We start from the raw sequence: 23756 nt of genomic DNA on the forward strand, positions 1-23756 counted from the left end.
AATGAGATCAGTTAAAAGGAGGAATAAAGGATCTTTTGTTACACAGACATGGTATCTCATCTTAGACCCTCTCTGGGTAAAGTCAGGGAGATTCTTGTCGCCTTGTTGTCTCTGTTGTTTGTGCAGTTGGATTCTGGTCAAAACAAGCATGAATTTTGTTAGAGTATTAAGTACATCAAGGCCTGGATTTAAAGTCCATAGACTTAATGACATCATGGTGGAGGTTTACTTGCCAGACACCTGTGTCAGTGGCATATAGGCTGTAGTCTGCAGATGGTGCTGTCCAGAGTGCTGAACTCCCAGCAAACAGCAGGCTGGCCTCAGCATCAAGGCGGTGGCAATCTGCATGGGTGTGACACCCAACAAATAAGCCATAGCAATAAAATGCAGCAGATGCATTTCAAATGAGCTGCCGGTTCGTTTGTAATTGATTTAGTTTGCAGGGAATGATTTTGTGAGTGTGGCGGCCACCTGTTGAACTTAGTGTATCGACTCACCAACAAAATAACTTCTCACTGGTGTATATTTGGATACTTTTGTAAAGAAAAGTCAATGTTAAATACCTCATATGGTAATGAGTGTTAGAGGTGTTGCAATTAATTCACATTTGTGTAATAGCCTCCATTACTTAAGTCACTGCTTGATTACCCCCCGGTGCTGAACAAACATTTATCATGCTTTGATGTCGTATTGCCTTACTGAGTCTTTATCCTGATGCGGAGCAATCATGACAGCGCCAAAGGATGATCTATTGTGGCCCAAAGCAGCTGGAGCCCATTGGCCGGCTGTCTTTCCTGAGGATGCCCTCCTCATGGCAGAGCAGGAACAGCCCTGAGGGCAAATTGGGGTGGTAGAGCTAATGACAGCAGCGGCGCTCTGCAGGGATGTTGAGAGACCCAGTAATCTGTACAAATCTGTGAATTATTTCATGAAAGAAGAAGTGAGGGCACTGCATAACGACGAGGATCCCAATAGGCAGAGATGATAACTGTATTTTTATGAGAGAGGATGTGTGAACTTGTCCTACAACTGGTTGACATTGCAACTCCAAATCTGCACGTCAAATTCAGTCACTTGTAATAAGAAACAATAGTCTGTGAACTCAGCATTGTAATTTCCTCCGTGGCTGTGGCGGGATCTTGTGTTTGCCATGTAAGTTCATCAATCCTCTTCAAGTATTGCTATGCCCCAATTTCAAAATGTAGAGTGTAGTTAATACATGGGCTGCATAGTTAATTGAAATATACCCAAACTTGCCATATGGCCAATTGCAGTATCCCAATTACAGGGCCTGCCTCTGGGTAAAATGTGTCAAATGTGGAAATGATTCCAACTACAATATTGGAAAGTTCAGTATGCAAAAAAAGAAGTTATGCATATCATGCAGCTCTAGTAATTACTGTATACTAATCTAGTAGATAGAGTCACTTTTTTTTGCAGTGAGTAATTGTAACATCGCAGTTTTCAGATGAGTCCACCTTGTCGGATTTCTTTAAGAATGGCACATATGCCAGGAAAGAAAAGAAGACATTACTCTATCAGAGCCTTAAAATCAGCTGTTTATGGCTTCCACCTCTCTCTCTCTCTCTTGTTGTCACTTCCTCCACCGTCCCTTCAGGAAAATAGAATTAGGGTCAAAAAGTGTATTTACAACACACCCATGGGTGCATATATAGGCGCAAATGAATTCGCTATTTTAACAACTTTGGGTGATGAATGGGTACGACAACTGAAATTGGTCTGAAACTTTAAACTTTATTGCCAGGTGTAGGAGTTAGCCCTCAGGTATCTAGTTTGAAGGATAGACCAACAGACACCAAGCAACAAATCAGCTGCAATGGGTTCATTGCCAGTCATGGTTTTGACAAGTTAAGGATGTTTTATTTGTTAACATTGGAATTTCATCTTCTGATGTTTTTATGTATTTGGTTTGTTATTTGCATGGTAATTAGACTGTGAATTTCCTGTCCACACATGTTCCTTAATGCTCTTACTCCATTTGAGTACATGATCCTGGCCACCATCATCGCAAACTGTATTGTGCTGGCTTTGGAGCAACACCTACCGGCCTTAGACAAAACACCAATGTCAGAACGTTTGGTGAGTACACGACTCCTCCTTATTTCCTACTGTGCAGCTCTTCATGTTCTAATGGTGTAGAAAAGATAAAGACCTGTAGTCACTCACAGTGACGCTTTGCTGTTATTTTTGTCCTGAGACATTTTTGTGTGTTTTGTGTCTTTGATTTCTGTTTATAAGAAATAATTGTAAAATTGGCTCCAGTTTGCATAGCAGCTCACAGAGGTGGTCTGGTTGTTTTCAGCTGCAGACTCTGACTGCTGCAGTGAAGTAATGGACTTATGCTCTGCTTAATCCAATATTTCCCCTTTTCTCTTCCATGTGTTCATGGACTTGAACAATTCAGAGCCAGAATACACAGAGTGAAAATAACGTGTTTTAATAAGAGCTGAAAATGTGCAGCACGTTTGACGCTGTTGTCTATCATTTGCAAACAACATTTGGAATATGTTATATATTTTGTCACAGGATCCCTCTCAGCAGTGTAGGTTCAGCAGAACCCTGCAGAACTGCCTTTGATCCCCACTGTGTATAATTACCTCTAGTTACCCCTGCTGTGCACTACCCCCCACCCCCAGCTCTCATGTTGAGTGTGTCCATTGAAGAAGTGAGTGCTGCGTGAGCCTTGCTGTCCAATCAAATAGCTGGTGGTGGCAGGTGCAGGGGCAAATGTCACTTCTGAGACCCCGTAGTTCCCAGCTTTCATTGATCTCTCTGAGACGGGGATCCTGTCTGACACGTACACTGTGGAGTTTATGATCAGACACGTGTTGTCAGTAGTCTCCCACAGAGTGATAACATCCTCTTCACAGCATTTTTGTCTTACCTTTATCATTAACTTATCAACTAACTCCAGTAAATGTTCTGCTGAGGAATCCGTGTGCTGACAAATCATTAGCAAAACAGACTTTTGTTGAAAATATATGATTAGAAAATTACGAACATAAACAAGGTTTAAAAATACTTTAGAAATAAATGAAATTATAATAAATATTGATACTGATGGTTAAAAACTCATTATTATTGAGTTCATTATTATTTTGGCAACCACTGGCTTAAGCAACAAATTTTTATGGAGTGAACAGGGCGGGTGCTCACCAGACTGGTTGGCATAAATGAAGACCATGCGGAGGTGGACCTGTGAATGGAAGGATTACAGTATATGAAAGGGGTTTTGCTCAAAAAACAACTCACTGGTTCATGGTGGCACCAAATATAATCCTTAAGATTTAACTTGTGGACAGGGAGCCTGCATGTGTCCCAGTTGATGATTCGGTGCATGTGGTGCACTTGCCTTTTCCCCATACTTTTTGACCTCCCAGGTGGAGGATGGAGACTGTTTTTGTAGGGGTGCCAGCCAGGCAGTGTGATGCTGACACTCATGAATATAACGATGGAGCAGTCCATCACCAGCTGTATGCACAGGTTGATCTGGTATGACTGCATAATCCTTACGAAGGACAGTAGGAAATTGCCTCTGTGCTAGAAGGAACCCTACAGGGTCTTGGTTGTGATGGACCCTGATGTTGACATTTGAGCTCTAATGAACAAGAACAGGTAGTCCAACATGATAGATAGACCCTACACACCTCCCAACCTATTTCACCCTTACAGCAGGATGAAGAGTCACTAGATGGGATCCTGGTTGGCTGAGGAGCCACTGGCCGCTGACTTTTTCATATTTCAGGCATCTATGAGCAGCAGCAACTGTTTTTGCTCTGGAGGAACTGTTAGGGAGCCAGTTCATTTCAAAGACTTAAACTAATCCACATTGTCATATTGTTAACTGATGTGACAATGTGGATTAGTGCGTTTCCTCACTATAATAGCACATTGTTTCGACGTCTGGTGTGTCTAGACACTATGGTGTATCAGCTAGTGTATCTGATGTCCGATTAGGATTAGAGTGACATAACTGTGTTAACATTGGGACATACGAGCATAATGTCATTTACTGATAGTAAAAGATGGCAGGTTGCTGCTAGTGTTTATGAGCCTGTTTAATTTTTTTTTTCAGTAGGTGTGGAAGATCTTTAATTGAGTTGGATTTTAGTAAAATGGGAATTGAAGTTCCTTCTGGTAAGACGTTGCTCAGTGTACTGTATTTATGAAAGGTAATAATGGATGTATGGTATCTAATGTGCTGCTTTTGTTGACAGTGTGGGGGAAGCAGTAACGTTTTTCTATCTGGTTCAGTCTACAGAGCCATCGCGTTATTATTTCATAATCTTATTAAGCACAGGCACAGCTCATAACCCTTGGCTACAAATGCAAGCAGTTCCACTGGTGAGCGGCTGGAAATCATTCCAGTAAAAACTGTTTTAGTAATGGATCTTTGTGTTTGTAGGCTAAATATGCACTTGCATGCATCTTATATGTGGACAACACCAGCACCTTGTTGGATAATATTACATTGTGTTGTGAGATGAAACATACAAAAATGTAGTATCAAACTTATAGTTGCATAAATGATCACAGTATTCATCAGTATTATCACAGTTTTGTTAAAATATACTGAAAATGTTTCATAATAGTAAAAACAATGCTGCATGTGCACTCTGTAAACAAGGGGTAAGCTTTTTTTTTTTCATGCTATAACATGTTTCAGCCACAGATGCTGTAGACACACCTGTCACTTTCCCTGCATGGTGCTGTTAAACCAGAAACACTGGTTACATTGAGCTCAGGGGGCACAGCTTAGTTTCTCTCTACTGCCTACTGTCTGAGCTCTGTGGTTTACCCACTTAGAAAACACTTACACCCACTGACTTTGGTCTAGTATGATTTTAGAGGCTCCATGACAGCCCTGTCACTGGTCCTGCCAAACCCACGTTGCTCGCCGCGTCTAAGAGACGGTCGCTGGTTGATGCTGACTGAACCTAACATGAGATTAATTAACCACGGTAATCAACCACGCTGGTGATAGTGATAGCCACAATTTCAACAGTAATACTAGCCGACTGGCCTTTCTGTCACGATATAGCATGAAACTGTTTCTGCTTCATCTCTAGTGGCCAAGGAAGAGTCAGGTTCAACTTCTTGCTGAGTCATCAGAGGAGAGTTCATTTTTTCTGTAGTACTAATGTTAGTCTGAATACACCGTTACTTTGAGAATTATAAACAGGATATCTAATGCAATATGTAAAATTGATGAATGCTGATTTAAAATCAACAAAGATGTAATCAAAGAGGCAGAGGGGAACAATCCCATTTTCAGTAGTTTTTGCATTGGCAACAAAAGTCACGTACAAACTAACATTTTGCTGGTATGTATGTGTCTTGCTTCTTCTAACAACTTTTATTTTTACATCACTTTCATAGGTGTCCCTGAATGTACCATCGTCAGAGAGTATGACCAGACACTGAAAAGAATGTGTTATTTTTGATAAGTGAAAAGATTTTGTGTATTGAAGTTGAACTGATCAAATACATTTGGGTAATTTGTGGTGAAGCACTGAATCAGTCATCTGCTGATATGATTATTTGGCTTAAACAGAGTCAAAGAGAAAACTGCTAAACATCAGAGTGGCCTGTTCAAACACACTCTCATTCTTCTTATGTTACTGTAGGAGACCTTCAGGTCTGAAGCTGCATTTAAAGATTTTAGTTGTCAGCATCTGATTTGACTCACACAGCCAACTAGTAACTCCTTACTATAATCTCCCTTTTTTCCTAACAGGACGACACAGAGCCCTACTTTATTGGAATATTTTGTTTTGAGGCTGGCATCAAGATCATCGCCTTGGGCTTTGCCTTTCACAAAGGCTCCTACCTACGTAATGGCTGGAATGTAATGGACTTTGTGGTGGTCCTAACAGGGTGAGTAGCACTAGCCTAATGGCTTATACAGCTCCTAAGTGACAGAGCTGATGGGCAGCAATGATTAATGAAAGGAGGGGATAGCTCTGCTCTCCTTCTCTCTCTCTGTTGTGTATGTGTGTGTGTATGTGTTTGTGTGTGTTTTACATTTCTAATGATCAGTGGAGGCTAGCCATTACAGATGGCAGGGTGTTTTCTGTTTCCTTCCTGTCTGAATAAATGGAGTCTTGAGGTGGTATTGTCTCCATCAGATGTGCAGAGGGAGATCCGTTTACACACAACCATGCAGAACATTAGTGCAACGCTGAAATATTTTTGCGTTGCACCAGCACTGATAGAGAAATGATGAAAAACCATTCAAATTGTTTCAGGCAGTAGTTTTTTTTATTGGACCCAAAGGGCACGACACAGGCTCAGAAACAGCTGACATATTAGGTTTTTCATTGTAAAATCCTGCAAAGCTGGCAGAGGCTGGGCTGGTGGAGGCGAGGGACTGACACTGCTTTTAACTGAGAAACATGGACTGTGGCTCGAATCCTCATGAAACTGTGCAACTTGAGTTTGACTGCAGAGGGATTGATAACCTTTTTAAACACAAATGGCCCAATGTAACGAGGTGACAGTTTCCTGGATGTAGCTCTTAAAGGGAAGTTAATGGATCCTTCTGGCCTGGTTCTGGGAGCGAGGGTCCAGTGTTGGACACCATGTGTTTATTACCGTGCTATTCCAGACGTCGAATCGCGTAAACGGTGCTGGAGAGAAAGAGCTATGATCTGTAGTAGTGGTCAACAAACAAGGCATGATAAAGGGGTTTTTTGAGCACATTTATTCCAGGGTAGATGTTGTATTTAGCTTCTGCCTTTACCCCTTTTTCCTTTGTGTCTGTTGTGTTTTCCTGCTTTTTTGTTTCTCTTTTGTTCCCATTTTATGTCTGTAAATGTCTGTGTGTTCATCTCTGCACCAATTCTCATTCAGCATGATCCCATCCCATTGGTTGGAAGTGGATGTCTGATACTGGGTTGGGTGCAGTGCTCTTACAGTGGGCTAATCCACTATTGACTCCCCCTGAACGTAACTATGATTTGAACAGACAGTTGCTGGCGGTAAAACTAGCATTGGTGGAGTAGAGACACTGGCATAAGAGGGCTTGCCAAGCACTTGTTGTTTGGACAGATCAAGTTAGCGTACTCAGGGTAAAGCCTCTCACTTTACTCTGAGTGCAGGTGGTGTTGAAATATATAGGTTTGAGTGTCAGCATCCATAGTAGGCCGCCAAAATATCTGTTTAAAATAGACAGGGTGTGGATGATGTCAGGGGGACAGGAGAGATGAGGCGGATCAGCGGATGTAAAGGAACAACTGACAAACAAAAGGGAGGGAAACACAGCAGACGCAGTGGGAAAGGTGGAGAGAGTCAACAACCGTGGCTGTATTAGTTTTTTGCAAAAGTCTGGAGAATCTGCTCATTGTGGCCTGATAAATTGCCTTGGCAGGTAATGACTGACCACAGCAGGCACATGGATTCTGTATCTTTTCCTACTGGATCCAGGTTTTCCAGATTCATCTCTGAAAAGCAGCTGTTTTTGCATGCAGACTTGTACAGTACAGACTTGTAAAAGTGTTGAGTTTGTATGGTTATCTGTAGTAAATAATAACCTTAAAAATTGAGCTTATTATTAATAAATACTGTATTGCCAAATGTGCCAAAATCATGAGCCAGTTTCAACCCCTACAGCATCTTTCAGTGTCAACTGAAAACAGCGACTGGTAGAAGGAGAAGAGCAGAGAGAAATACCTCTAACTGGGTTTTCTCTTCCTGGTATGTCTACTTGAGTATGGAAATGTTGTACTCCACAGCCACGTGAACATCTGGCAGTCTGTCAACAGCATATGAGTACACTGGTACACTTTCATTGGTACATTTGTCCGTGGCTCCAAAAAAAAAAGACAGCTCTAGTACAGTATGCATATTTGAGGGGAATGCAAAGGAGTTGTGGTGGGCGGTGTTCAACTGATTGAAAGCAGGCCAAAATTATTGCCAGGGTGAATTTCTTTTATACCAGTACAGTCTTCTACTGTACTGACCTTGTTCTCTTTGCTAGCAGCTGTTGTAGTGTTGTAAACAATGTGCTCCATCCATTTCAAACCACTTGAAACTTGTTACGTCAACTCAATTTAACCTTATACTCCTGCAAGTAAGCACAAAATCTGCTGGTGCATGTCTCAACAGACTGAGCCCCTCTCTCTTCTGTTCAGGGTAGGAAATGGACAGATTCATCTTTGCCCAAAACAGAACTGGAGGTTAAACTGGAGGGTTGGGGGGTGGGGGCTTGTCTTGTCCGTCAATAACCTCATATCACACCAGTATTTTTATCCTGGTGAATCTAGCATAGCATACAGTATGAGTGGCATAGACAGTCTCCATCGGCACTAATAGCGCAATTAAACATTCATTCCTTCTGCTCCGTGCTGAGTTTAAGGCAGACAGTGAGGGCAGAGTAACAGTAGTCTCGCTCGCCAGACCCTCCTCCAGAGAAGAAGGGAGTAACAGTGATTTCTTCAGAGCATCAAGGCAAAAGTGAGATATACAGTATCCATAAATGACTGTGTGTTTCTAATGCTGTGCAACTTTCTCATCATTCAGCATCAGTGTTGTCAGTGCTTTTACAAACATCATGAATGTTGTCATAGCTCATTGCCAAAACCTACTGAAAGGAGTTTACATTGTTTAAGCATGATTAAAGAAAAGGAAGCCTCAGAGCCTTCTTTGTGAGAAGATAGGCTGTGGCTTGATAAGGGCCCTGCTCTGCAGATTTTGTACATTTTAGTAGTATCACATGGCTGACATGTTGTTTTGGTTGGTGGCCTGTTGCTCGTCAGCACAGTGAACTAGGTGGGGGGCTGGGCTACATTACTAAGCAGCACACACAGTGCTTCTCTCAATTGCAGACAAAAGTGTTGACTGCAGGTGATCAGTGTTAAGGTGATTTGTGGCTTGGAGCACAGTGATCGGTGGAAGATCAATTGGGGCATCTCTAAACCAAATTTGTTATTGGATATTTAACTGATTGTTTCAGCACTCGGTAAAACTGACTCTCTCTAATGAGATACAACTGCTGTAATGTTGACTTCCTCCCAGCAGTTGATTGTACTGCTGAAATGATGCATGTCCTACACAATATCACCATTTAGTTATTGGTTTTGGAAACGCTCGGTAAGCTGAAAGTAATGCTGCTGGACCTGTTCACTCTGTCAACTCTGATTGTCTGTGGCTAAGTAAACAGAGAGAATCCCTTGGTATTGGATGAGAAAGCTAGTACGGGAATAGTGTTGTTGGTGTGGGGGGATGGAGAGATGGAGAACAGTGGTGGATGTTGGTGGGGAAGGGCGGTGGTAGTGGTGGAGGATGCTGTTACACTGCAGAAAGTCCCTGGGCGCTTGCTGGTTCCACCAGGGGATAGCCTGGCCTCTCTTACATAATGATACAGAGATTTATTTGGCCCATCTACTGGGGTTTATGTCAGGAACCTCACTGCAATAAACAGAGACTCTGCCAATTCCCAAACCCCTCATCAGTGGCCCAGCCCCACCCACTGGAAGTCAGGGAGCCTTTGTTCCTGTTGGCAGAACAGACAGGGAAGCAGTCCATGCAAATTGTGATAAATGCCATCTATGTACCAGAACGATGCAGAGATCTGTGTGTGTGTGTGTGTGTGTGTTTGCATATGCCTCCATAGGGATTTATCCTAAGACCATTGTTGTTGTATGTTCTATCCCTAAAGCATTAGTGTCATAAATGCTCTAAAGCAAACACTGCAATTTAGATGTTTTTTCCTTCCTTCCAGGCAGTATCACTGGATTTACATTCATTTGACCCGTGTGAAAAATTCTATTAAAGTAAAATTTAATTACCTAAGTTGCCCATAAGATCTGCAGCTCATCTGAGGTAATTTATTTATTTTTTATGCCAATTTCCAGACACTAAAGACACGAATTGAGCGGCAACTCTACATTTAAAATCAATATAAATGGTGCGAATGGAGCATCTGGTGTGTCAGGAGCGTCTGAAACGGTGCAAATATAGTTGGAAAAATGTAACTTTTCATGCAACATCACGCCTTCTGATTGGCTCACCTGAGATGGATATTAATACCAATTCTCACTATTCACAAACAGCAGCTTGAATTTGTATATTTAAGTCAGCTTTGAACAGGTTTGTTCTTCTTCACAGTTTGTCCATTTAGAACACAAAACTATGTCATGAGCATGGCTTTGATCTTTACTGTCCTCCTCTGTTTTCATTAGTAGGGCTGGGCATTGCCACGGAGGTCCTGAATCAATTCAATTCTGATTCACAAGGTCCCGATTCAATTTGATAATAATTTAATCACAGATATTTCTATAACATTGCCAATTGTAATGCAATTGTAGTGGTAATTCTAAAGTGCAAGTGCATGATTGGCATTTGGAAATCAATCAATGCACCTTAAATGTCAATATGAAAACTTGTTTTTATTATTTCTCTTGAATGACATGTGCTTTAGTGATCAGATCTCCAAGTGTGAATGGAAAATACTTTTTCTGCATTTGCATGCAAAAGGCAGACATTTGTCTTTGCTTACATGTGCAGAAAAACAGGTAGGCCTATGTTAAAATGACAAATCATAGCACAACCCAACAAAACACATTTAAGATACATGTAATTTACACAATGATACAATAAGCTGCAATACAAATGAGCACCAGGTGCTTGATATTTAGGGCTGAGTTGGGTTTGGGGAGAAAGAATAAATGGATGATAGATATAAAGTGCTGTGTACTGAGGTATTAGGCTGACTCTAAAAAAAAAATAAAAAAAATATATATATATATATATATATTGTGTGTGTGTATATATAACACGTCACCCTGTCCTTACTGACTAAGGTATTTTATGGCAGGGATTTGGAGCAGCTCTATGCGCTCATCTGACCAGATGTCTTTGTGACAGTTTCACACATCCAGAGGAGAGTGTAAAAGACACATATTACAAGACTGATGTCAGGTTTTTTTTTTAATGAAGAATGATTTGAATCGGAGAGTCTAGCAGTATGTGTGTGTAATTATGTCTGATCTCTGTCAGTGCACTTGTGTGGATGTATTTTTGTCAGTGTCTATATGTATGTCAGCTGAGGGTGATGAGTGTATAAGTGAGGGTTATTTACAGGTTGTGAGGGCCCATGTGCAGCCAGTCTCCGCCACTATGTGTGTATGTGGATGGGAGCGGCCGGGGCAGCCATGATTGAATTGGAGCTGAGCAGGCTGACATGATAACCATAATTGAAGGGCCAGATGGCGGTTAGAGGGCATTACTACAGCGCTCTACACATCTTATCAGTGTCACGCTACACTGACAGGTTGAACCATGTTGTCAAGGTAGACACCAAATCACTCGTATGGAGCGCATGCAGCTGAATGTACACACACAGTCCATGAACATGCATGTACACACGTACTGTATCAACAAATTACCTTTCCACGATGATCACGTTCATTTCCTGCAGGATGTGCTGTGTTGAAAGCCCACAGTAATTAGTCGTTAGCAGTGAGTCACTGACTATGAGCATCCAGCTTATAATTGTAGTGCTGATCAATGGATCAATGGATCAATGGCAGCAGAGCTCAGGTGTTCAGGAAGCTTGTTCCACAGGTGAGGAGCAGAGGAACTAAAAGCTGCTTCACCTTATCCAAAATGTATCATTAAAGTTCACCAATTAACACAGTAGCATGTTCTCTTCTCAAACCAGTCCCTCCAGAAAAACATGATTATGTGATCGCATAATTTAATGCATAATCAGCCAAAGTCCGAACATTTATGCAGGGGCTGCATTTTTTCAGAGACGCCGCACTTTTGCCGCATAAATTGCAGAATTCCATGCAAAATGCGTGGGATATGCGGGACATGCACAATTTCATAATCCCCGCGTTTTCGTTGCAAAAAAAGTCACATATATCTTGAAGTTGAAAAATGTTGCGTTTACTTCACACAAGAGCAGCCATTTTCCTCCTGTTGCCTTGGGAACATTATGAAGCGATGTCATCGGAAAGCTGCAAACCCCGCGAAAAGCCATGATGAAGTCCGCAAATAAGTCTCATTTGCCATTTTTGCCAACAAAAATAAGCGCAAAAGACTGAGCAAATAGCTGCCTCTGTAAAACAGGAAGCACACATTTTATTTTATTGTTTAATTTATTCATTTTTACAGAAGTTGTAGCGTATTCTTTTTGTAAGTTTGAGCCATGTGTTTATTATGGTCTGAAACAAAACAAGATGAGAACTTAATTATTCCCAGCACTTTCTGTGATGAAGTATGCTTGCTTATCATAGGAAGTCATTAGAATAGAAATGACTCTTTACAAGTAGCCTAGTGAGAACATAGTGTTGAGGGAGTCACTTTATTTTCCTACTCATCAAACTGCAGTTTTTGCAAGTTCCTGCAATTTTTGCAAATTACCACAATTTCATTGCATAAAATTGCATAAATATTTTTTAAGAAAGCGTGCCGCATAATCAAGGATTTTTGCCTGCAACAATCACAAAAAAACTCAAAATTCAACCTGGGGCTCTAAAAAGAAAATCTTCAGAATCCATCATTTAGAGCTAGGAAACTAGAGCCTCAGGTTGAATTTGCACGGAATTGTTCTTTAATCTTGTGTTTTTTGTTACATTATGAATTATCACAATGTATTTATGTTTGGTAACCTTGATTTGACTTCAGTCATTTCTTAGAAAGTCATTTTTCATAAATCCCAAGAAAGGGGGGAGTGAATTGTGCTGGGCAGCTGGCTGTTATTTATATACATGAGAGGGGAGAGTGACAGTCATGGCATCTGCACAGGAAGAGAGCGATATTTTGGTCCCTCTGCCTCTTTTACAGTACGACAGGCCTCTCTCTCCCTGTGTGATTATTAAAAATTGACGGTGGATGTTTTACATGGAAGCTTCCGTCAACTGCCATCGTAGCTCAGCTGGAAAGAGGTTAACCTGTCTGCAGCCAATAACAGCAGCAAAGTACAGCAACAAAATAGTCAGAGAATACAATTGTAGAATTGTTTTCCTTTTATGTGCTGTTATTATGTGCTACTTAGGTCTTGGGTTTGCAGTGAGTCCTGTCACATTGTGCATGTCATATTTATAACTGAGATTGGGGAAGCTGTCAGTGAGGGATAAGGTGATCAGACAGGAGTTAACAAACCCCTTACTTATCTGATCGGTAGTTGATTGATTTGATATCTGCTGCTGTTGACAGCTGTGGGCTCACGATGGCCAAGGTGAGCTGGAACCTGGAGCTCCTGTTTCACAGCTTTTCAGGCGATGAAAATAATGATTTGTTGTGCTTAAATGTTAAACTGAGAGATTTTGACAAGTGTTTTCACCAGCTGTCTGTTCATCATGTGACAACTGCGGAGCTGACTGACATTTCCTTGATTGAACTGGCTGCACCACACCATATGACATGAACACGACATATTCCTGTTACAGTTATGGTTCAGATACCACACACTTTTAAGGTGGAATGTATTCTTTTGTGGTACTAAATCCATATTTGATGTTTAATCAATGTGCCGTAAGTTTCAGTACAACTTTGACCATTTCCTTTGTTCTTGGATCTTCAATCGCTTACAATGTATAGAAACATCAATCATAATATGAACTAGATATCTTATTTTATGGACATATGTAGGAAATTCAGAATTCAACATTCTCCTAGTTTTGGTAAGTTGTGTTCAGGATCATGTTGGCATTCAGATGGAAGGTTATTTTATGGACAATGGTACTGTTTGTTAAACAGGCTGTTGTCTGTTTTATTTGGCCATGCCAATCTGCCCCCTCTCTTCCTCTTTCCCTTGTTGTCTGCACAAGCAAGAACGCCCCCTGTTGCTGACTGGCTCAAATTGTTGAGTCACTTTGTTTGTTTCCTATTTACAGAGGCAGTGCTGTTTAGAAACATATTATACACAGAACAGGCAGCGAGCCAATTGTGCAGAGATATTCACTATTTAAAGTGTTCATTCTGTTACACACAAGGGCTCAACCTACTATTGACATAAGAGACAGTTCAATTCCATCCTACTCTGACACCATTACCGTTTTGAACATGCCATCAACTGATCATGCTGCAAATCACATGTTTGAGCAGAGTGTTTGGGGAAGAGGCTGGACTTGTGTCCCGCAAGGCAGGTCTGACCTCTACCATGTTCCAATAAGATGTAGGGAGTTGCTAATAAGAGCATATATCTGCCTCCCTGTGCTCCCACCCAGATCAATACTGTATTGAGCTGAACACAGAGCGAATACATTCACTCCAGCACTCCTCTTTGTAGCCAACTGGATCCAAACAGCTGCTGCAGGATTTATGCAGTGGCTCATTCATACATCGCAGATCAAAGCCTGCCTCACATAGCTTAGGATAGCTCTACTCTATGTGTGATGGTAATATTTGAGTAGAATGTATATTTTTTTAGTAACTTGCACAACAGGAATAACATGGCTCTATTTTATGCTTTTATGGTACTTTTTCACCCAGGGAATCATAAATTGAAAAAAATGAAAAAGAAAGAAAAAAAAATTGAATAATTGATAGTCAGTTCTCCTTTTTTAGGAGAAGTCTCTCATAAATCTAATTGATACATCACAACTGCCCCCGACAAAAATCGTATTAAAATCCTTCCAGCCTTTGAATCTGAAAGCCACAACTCAGCATCTTTGCTCCATTTGAATTTAGAATGAGGTCAAGTATTGTGACTGTTCTGACTGTGAAGCTTGAAGACCCTCTGTTTCTTGCTGTTGCAGATCAGGTAGTGGTTTCTGTTTCTTTTCTTTTATATCTGTTTTCTTTCTTTCTTTTTTTCTAACTAACATTTACCTTTCTTCAGAAATTACAATTTTATCCTTGAACCTCTATGTCTCTAGGTAGATTGCGTTTTTTGATTACCGTACTTACTAATCACTTGTAGACATGAAACTACCGCTGCCGGCTTCACCCTATTTCATGATTATACCAGAGAGTTAGCATTACTGTGAGTGATGACAGTGATGAATTACTTTGACTTAATTTGACTTGTTGGGTGTTGTTTATGTTGAACAGTGTCAAAAGTACTGCTTCCTGTGAAGCAGGAGGTTTACCTAATCATGAGCTGCATTTTAACCCATAAGAGAAAGAACACAGTTGTTTCCCCTCTTGAGGTCTGAAAGCACAGTGACTGACTTGAACAAGAAGTTATACTCAGATCCCCTACTTCATTATCGGGGGGATTGACACTGCTAAAGATGTTTATCAATTTGTGCTCCAGGGTGTTTATGCTGAACAGTGTCAAAAGTCATTATTGTGAAGGGTAAGGATGCCATTTGATGATATTGGTTCATATTCTCCCAGGCAGTCCTAAATTGAGTGCTGATCATGATAAAGCTTTTATCTTGTGTCATAAATACAAATCACCACAAATGAATATGAAGCAGATGCTGAATACTGCAAATAAGACTATGACTGACATGTTTATAACAACATTCGCAAATTACCAATCAAAAATGGTAACCTGCAAGAGACATCAAAGCAAGCACCACTGACACATTACCAACTTCTAGCTACTACTGTATATCTCATAATTTGTTCAGCAAGACAGAATTATATTAGCATTTATTTGGAGTTGCATTTGTGTTCACCCGATTAACTCAGTTTGTGTTTGTGTTGTGTGAGAAAAATTGAAAGAGAGTGAGAAAAATATCTGGCATTTTAGCTACTAAAATGCTCACTATATTCTCTAGGTAGTTGCTGTATTTGGTTCTGGGCATCTAGTGCAGAGGAGCGGAGGAGAAGAACATTTACCAGTTCTTGCTCTTTCCCTAACCTTGTTCTGGGAGACTTCTTTGTATGACTGTTTGTGAATTTCACCAGTGGTTCTCACACATGAACCAGTGAAGTGGATGATGCCCCAACTCCATCAGCATTCATTCTCTGAGAATGTTTTTCATACAAGCAAAATTGGAAACAAACGCATCTAACTCAATCATATAGAATCAGAAATAAAATTGTGACCTTGTGAATCGGACTCAGTTGATTCAGGACAGCGCTGGCAATACCCAACCCTGACAGACACTGTTGAGTGTATTTTCATATCACCCATTTTTTTTAAACAAGTATTGTCACTCTGGTGAATCTATTCTGGGCACTGAGAGCAGCCAGCCATTCAGGTGTTCAGAACAGCTTCAGTCATGCAAAGAGGGTTATCACAATCTAGATGATCCAGACGCAGGATCCTGTGGACCTTGTGATGATGGCTCTGTGGTTGGAGCTAATGCACAGTTGCACACATCTGCCTTAAAGCTCTTGGAGAAGCCAGACTGTGGCATTTGTACAGTGAGCTCTTCTCTAATGAGCCTCTCTCTTAAGAAAAAGGCTGGAACAAATAAATGAATAATTGAGTAGGTTTCACTGTGGATGAATTAGCCCAGTTGCAGAGTGCATTTTATCCTGTTTGATAAGCACTGTGCACAGTATTGCTCCAGTGTACATTACCTGAGGTACATTATATGTTCTACTTTAAATGAAATGTTGTAAAATGTCTATTTTTATCTGATATTTTGCGCTGAAATAGGATGGAGTGTTAACCCAAAACAGAACATTTCCCTATGAAAACAGTTTTTCAGTCAGACAATCCAGGATTTAGTCTTCGGGATACGACCTCAATTCTTTTTTTTCTAATTGTTTGTCTCTTCTTCACTACAAATGACCTGTTGCTGTTGTGATGATGTACTTAAAGGTATAGAGATCACATCACTGGTTCTTTATGAGAATTGCAAATAGCAGGTTTGTTGTCTATTTTAAATAACTCCCACTGTTTCTCATTATAGTGCATACAATGCCCAGCTGGGGACCTGTGTGTGCCTCTGTCCTCCTCCTATACTGTTGTGAGCCTGCCTGTTTTTCTCAGTCAGCAGCGGTCTACAAGAATTTTGCAGATTTAAGATTTGTGGCTTTTTACTGTAGAAGGTTTATTGCGCATAATTTTAGTAACTACAAATGTAGTTCATGTCAGCAAGGGTAATCTTTAGGTTTTATTTCACATCAACACTGTGTGTGTGTGTGTGTGTGTGTGTGTGTGTGTGTGTGTGTGTGTGTGTGTGTGTGGACACACAGACCATAATTGCTCTCCTCCACCTGTACTTTGTGTACTAATTATAAACTGCATTTCATCACAGTAATTAGTCAGTCACTTGTTCATCTGTTAAATCAAGATGTTTAACAAAATGAATAATAATGGGCCTCCATATATTTTCAAACATTTGCTGCTTAGCCTTTAATATATAGAAAATCATTCCCCAGTGGAAAGATTTACAGTATAACATCAAACAACATGATAAAGCCTGAAGGCCTTACTGTATCTCAATTAGAGATGAAGCGGTTACTGGTGTATGTCATGACAAAAATGTTAGATGGTTGGTACCATTTATATTCCACTGTGACTGTGAGCAATTACTGTGGTTAATTACTTTACTTAGTTAAGATGAATCATATAAAAGAAAAAAAAATGTTTACAGTGTTGCAACAGACAAACCCAGTACTACTATTGGTCCCTATAGACGTAGATGTTAATGCAAATATTCACCTGGTAAATCAGTTTCAGGTTGTCTCTTACTTACTTTTAACAACACCAAGACAATACTGATAGCTGTGATCATTTGAGATATTGTGATCATGATTGTTTCATGGTGAGCAAAACGAAATGGCCTTAGTGGGAAAAATCTTGTGAGCAACGAGAAAAATCTTGTCACACCCACTGCCAGGAAAGAGATGAGGTGGAGAATGCGTCAGAGCCAGACAGACAATCTCTGCACTGATGTGTTTTCTTTCCGGACTGATGTCTCTGAGACTGCCGATCGATCGATGTCCCAGGAGGTGTTGAAGCCCCCCACTGCATTCCCACCAGCACCACCTCCTCTAGGGAGCTGATTGATCTGAGGGCTGAATGTTGGGGAGGGTCGGGACCCAACAGGCAACCAGGCAACCAGCCACTTCTACCTCCACCTCCACTCGGCTACTGGGCGTGTATCTCTGCATGCTACCTTGCTTACATTTTAATCTGAAAAGGAAACCAAGCCAGGAAGCATGCTGCTGGAAGCACTAGCTTGTGGTCGCAGAGCTTGAGTGACTGTGTGTTTATACAGGAGGATCAAATGAACCCATACATCTAATGTATTCTGGCTAAGGGCCACTCCCAGATTGCAAGTCTTGAATAGGCTCTCTCTCCAGAATTGGTTATTTTGCCCCATTCAGCTATGTTATCTCTTTGTCTAGATGCCAGACAGTGATGAGCGTTTATTGAGCATGGTCTGTCATTATGTTAAGCTGATGTTCATTTCATGAATACTGGCTATGGCCCCAAGCTCTGGCTGAACTCAAAGTATTGATCTGCACTTACTGACCATCACAGAAATGGTCCAGCGCAATCTGAACAGAAGGACATATTTCACTTGTGAAATATTGTAGCCCTGTGTTCTTCAACAACTCAAGGATGACGTGGAGATAACACCTGTAACCAAATGTAGAGAGAAAAGTGTCCCAACAGTAATTTCTTGCTGCTGTGTGTTTGTTTAGACATCCATGCTTTTTTTTTTTTATCACGGCTCTGCGCTGGTGACAGTCAGAGTCATGTTGTTTGCTGTCCGTCTGCTGTTCTCATGGACATGATCTCAGTCGTATTTTAAGCAGGTCTTACTAAACCTTTTAGGTGTTTGACTGTTTGTCTTTCTGTTCAGAGTGATGTCATGTGACCACATCTCTCTCTCTCTCTCTCTCTCTCTCTCTCTCTCTCTCTCTCTCTCTCTCTCTCTCTCTCTCTCTCTCTCTCTCTCTCTCTCTCTCTCTCTCTCTCTCTCACTCACTCACTCACTCACTCACTCACTCACTCACACACACATAAATATACACACATTAGTAGAATAAACAGACATCTCAAGATGAGATCACAGAGCCTCTATGACAGCAGTTTGCCTCTCTACGCAGGTCAGGTGAGCTTAACAAAGCTCCACAATCATGAAGGCAGACTGCTCTTTTTTTTTTTTTTTTTTAAGTGAAGCAGTTATGATGTTAAGCACTCTGCAGTTATAAAGCTATGATATTGCATAACAGAGCCAACAGGATTGGAACTTAATTGCATCATACCGTCTCAGTGGATGGGGAAAAGTAAGTCGAATGCAGCAGATGAAGGCTTTCTTTATCTGTTAGTTTTGCTGTGGCTACTTTCATAGCAGCACACAGAGATGAGAGTGCAATCCATGTGTTATGTTGCAGACTTATGCTTTAATTTCCCCCCTCAACAATCTCTTATAATGACAAAGTAAAAACATTTAATGGAAAATTTGTAAATTTATTATAAAAAAAAAGCTGAAATATCACATTTACAGAAGTGTCAGAACCTTCAGTATTTAACAGCCTCTCGGTTATTATGACATGCCAACCTTTACACACCTGAATTTGGGGATTTTCTGTCTGGTCCACTTAAGGACATCCACAATCCCATTGTACTGATCAGCTTTGCCTTAACCCAGGCCAGTCTCACTCTCCCTGTCTCCTTGAAAATCACCCCAACAATCTGATGCTGGTGTGATGCTATTCAGTTCAGATTGATAGCTTACCTCTGACTTGATCTTTGGACTCATGTCCTCATACCTGTTCATGAAGTTTATGTGAACTTGCTATTGAAAATAAGTACTGTACCACAAACTATACAAACTATGACGTCCAACAGTTTGATATTATATGAAACCACATAGGGTTATTTATGTGTCATTTTCAAAGGCTTACTTCTAAGAGGAACCAATGCGCTGGGGGCAGAGAGGGTAGGGAAGTGACGAGAGAAGGACTTACACATTGGTGGTTGTGTTATTTCATATTGACAATGAGAAAATATTAAATTGCAATAACTATTGGTGATCTGATACACTAAGCCAATTGTCCAGATAATATTAAAAGCATTAACATTTTCCCTGACACCATAAAAAGTGTAATTATTGTACTAACAGCAGTAGGACAATAATTTAATAGTTTTTCTTATCTCTAATCTGCTGCATGGCTGCACTTCTTTTGCACAGATATAATTTGAGTGTGTGCTTACGTTAAGAAACACATACTGTAGTCGGGAGAAGAGCATTTGACTCTCACTGAGCCAGTGTTCATCTCCTGGCTGTTTGTCTCTAATGAGATCAGTGGAGCCTCCTTTGTTTCTATGGCGACACCTACCAGTGTTGTCTCTTGGAGAGGCTTCCTCTCTCTGAGCATCTCTCTCTGCCTCCCTCCCTCCCTCCCTCCTTCCCTCCCTCCCTCTCTGTCTTTCATCTGTTGATATCCTCCCTGTTCTCTCACAGACACAGTCTTGTCTTCATGTCAAAGATAGAATTAGGCGTGTTTTGGTATTGAACTTGTTTCCTTGATTGATGTCACCCTAATCATGTAAGAGAAAACCATCAGTCTTGATGTGCAGTAAGGGGTTAATGGCAGTTGCTGTACATACATAGGGCTCAGGTTTCGATTTGTTGTTCAACATTGGATCTCAGCCATTGACAGCTCCACTGCTCATTAACAGTTTCTGCACTACAGTGTTGTTTTTCCTTGGTAAACCAGACTCTGGATAATATGTAGGATAATACTGTACTCATGACCTAGACTCATGCGGATGTTTTTAGGGGGGAATCATATGAAATATATAAATTTACGGCCGGTTTGAAGAAGGCTGGAGTTATATCAAAGTGATTTTTCAAAGCGAAGGATCACATTTTGCCTCCCTGAGGGCCTCCTCTTTCTGATTAAGGAGGATTTTGATGTCACTGCTGATCCAGGGTTTGCTGTTTGGAAAGCAACATACAGTTTAACGTTACAATCAGCATTCAATGTAGTCAGTGGTGTATTTAACACTTCTTTTAAGGTCAGTGTTTTTGCTGTTGTCTTCATGACGCACATGAGACTTCATTCACAACGCGCTCGATGCTTCACACGTGCCTCCAGTTCATCTCACTTTTTTTTTCAATTTCTCTTGCCTTCAAGTCTACTGTATTGTCTCCCTTTCTAGCAAATAAAACAAGCAATTAAATGTAAACGATAAAAAAAACAACTAGTTGGCTCCTATATACAGTACTTCTTGTTGTCTAGTGCTTCCTCCGTCAGGTGGAACATGAACTGAGTTGAATACAAGGCAGATGTGCAAGCAGAATTTACATGTCAGATCTTTGCTGCTACTATAGAAAAACACACTGCTACAGTCCAGGTGTCCTGTAATCTTGATTCCTTGTTGTTGTGTGTGTAGGATCCTGGCCACAGTGGGGACTGATTTCGATCTGAGAACACTGAGGGCAGTGAGGGTCCTGCGGCCGCTCAAGCTGGTCTCTGGGATTCCTAGTAAGTTACTTTCACATGTTGCCACATGTCTGTCACTACCAGTGGAACTTCTGACACTGTATGGCTCTTGAACAAATTAGAGAGACACAGCTGGGGATGTGGAAAGCCTTGAGGACTGGATGATCAACACACTGTGTCTTTTTTGTTCCATCCACACACAACCAGTAAATATAAAATGACAATGTTTGCTTTGGGGCATCTGCAGTTAGTCATCATAATCCATAATTACCACAATCAACAACCTCGACTATGAAAACGCATTAACGTCAATATTTTAAGTTGACATATATTCATTTATTTGGACATATATTTATATTCTGTTAATCATTTATGGTAACACAATGGTGAAGGATTACCTCATTTGTAAGTGTTGTCTTTTCATTAATGGACAGAATTGATAAATATGCTAACAGAGTCATCTGCTTTTGCCTTAGAATTTACATTGAATAAGTGTTTGAGGAAATTACATTTGGAGGAAAATTAATCATTTAGATTAATCTGTACAATTTTATTCAATAAAATAGTTGATCATCATCATGTAATAGGGCCTCATCAGAGAGAAAACCATGATAGTGATGCAAACACAGGATGGTTCTGTGTCTTCAGGGTCATATCTTCAAATTACCAAAGATTTCATTTGAAAATCAATAAAATGGGAAATGCAAAAGGACACTATGGGACTCAGGGCCCGCATACAGGTTTTTTCATCATTCATCGTAGGTAATGTGATGTTAATTGACTATCATCACCCAAACAAATTGTTCTGTCTTTGTTTCAAAAATCTCTACCCCAATTTGTTTCCTTACTTCAGTGCAGCGATTCATCTTCAGATCCTACAGTGCCCCCCTTGTCAGCATTACATATTACATTCAACTCATCATAGTAAGATCTCCAACTTCCTGTCTCTTGTGCAGATGAATTATTACTTAGTAGAGCGCATGAGGACAACAGAGCAGTTGCTTCATCACTTTACTTAACGTCTCTTGGATTCACTAAATATACCAAAGGTGTCAGAGCCTCTGTTGTGAACCTGTCTTTACTACCTCCCCATTGTATTGCTTTTAACCAAACAAAACCCCGAAAAATAGAAGAAAAAATGTCAACGAAACTGTCTTTCTCTTGCGTCCCTCAGGTCTTCAGGTAGTATTAAAGTCCATCATGAAAGCCATGGTACCTCTACTGCAAATCGGCCTCCTGCTCTTCTTTGCCATCCTCATGTTTGCCATCATCGGCCTTGACTTCTACATGGGCAAGTTCCATCGCACCTGCTTCAGAACAGACACAGGTAAGAAACAGGAGTGGGCCTGGGGCAAACTCTTGGCTTTAATAGAGGGATGCTCCCACTTATCTGTGTAGGCATAAACATTGTTGGTGCAAACATTCACTTGTACACAAGGACAAACTGATTAGACTTTGGTGGCAAAGGTCAGTGTGACCTCACAAAACAATGCTTTTATGAATAACTCAAGATTTCACACAGCGATAAGTACAATTTAACACTAATGGTTCATATTTCATATAGCTCTGGATAAACACGGATGAGACCTGAGACTTCTTGTTCGTGGATCATTGTTGGAGGAGAAAAATCACAAAGATACATTTAACATGACAAAGAAAGCTAAATGATATAAGGAGGGCTAACTAACTGAGGGAGATACCACTCCTGACAGACATGCAGTAGATGTTCTGTTGTTAGAGGTAACGGTCATTTTACAACAACACAGAGAAAAACATTAGATAAATTAAGTGTAAGCATAATGTTAGCAGCTTCTAGTGTACCATGAAGAACTGTTACAGGCTTCACAGTGTTACTTGCTCTGAGTGCTGACCCGAACCCTATCATTACTTAATAATGAAGGATGTGAAGTTGATCAGTGAAAACAAGAACATTTGCATCATTTGAACTCTAATTGTAAGTCACTCTGGATAAAAACAGGAAATGATGCCAGTAAAGGTTTCCAGCTTGTGGAGCTGAACCCATATATTATGCATTAAATGGCATGTTTCTCAATATCAGAGGTACTTTAAATAAGACTCCAGCTTACTCTATGTTTAGTCACATCTGACTGTTCTGATTCTGGGCCCCAAAACACATGAAGAGCAGGTTTGAAATAGGGTTTAATAAGGTAAGGCCTCAACTGGGGCTTTGGTGGGGGCTGGAGCTGGGACACAGGGAGCTGATCCAAATGCAGATAGAGGCTGACTGAAGGTTGGTGACTGAAGATAGGAGGGTGAAGCAGGTAACAGCCTGGGTGGGGAAGAGTGTGGGATCAGACTCTGGAGTTCACGGGCAAAAAGGAAAAAAATATGTAAGCAATAAAGTCACAAGTATAGAAAACACACTTCGTAAGGTTGAAAAATGCTTGCTGCCATGCTGGTTGCTGAACAATATGGTGATGAGTATAATGCAGGCTCACGATTGGACAGTG

At 40.7% G+C, this 23756-nt stretch overlaps 1 protein-coding gene across 1 annotated transcript in view; it reads left to right on the forward strand.

The window, feature by feature from the left end:
• cacna1ba (calcium channel, voltage-dependent, N type, alpha 1B subunit, a) overlaps positions 1-23756 on the forward strand; it is a gene marked incomplete at both ends in the record, with an annotated part of 86720 nt that overhangs the window by 658 nt on the left and 62306 nt on the right. Inside the window, 4 exons of the mRNA XM_083978554.1 lie at positions 1995-2100; positions 5759-5898; positions 21236-21327; positions 22460-22612. Of these exons, the coding sequence (XP_083834680.1) occupies positions 1995-2100; positions 5759-5898; positions 21236-21327; positions 22460-22612 (491 nt within the window). The remainder of the gene's footprint in view (positions 1-1994; positions 2101-5758; positions 5899-21235; positions 21328-22459; positions 22613-23756) is intronic.

The sequence above is a fragment of the Trachurus trachurus genome, assembly GCF_905171665.1.
Source record: "Trachurus trachurus genome assembly, chromosome: 9".
NCBI lineage: Eukaryota > Metazoa > Chordata > Actinopteri > Carangiformes > Carangidae > Trachurus > Trachurus trachurus.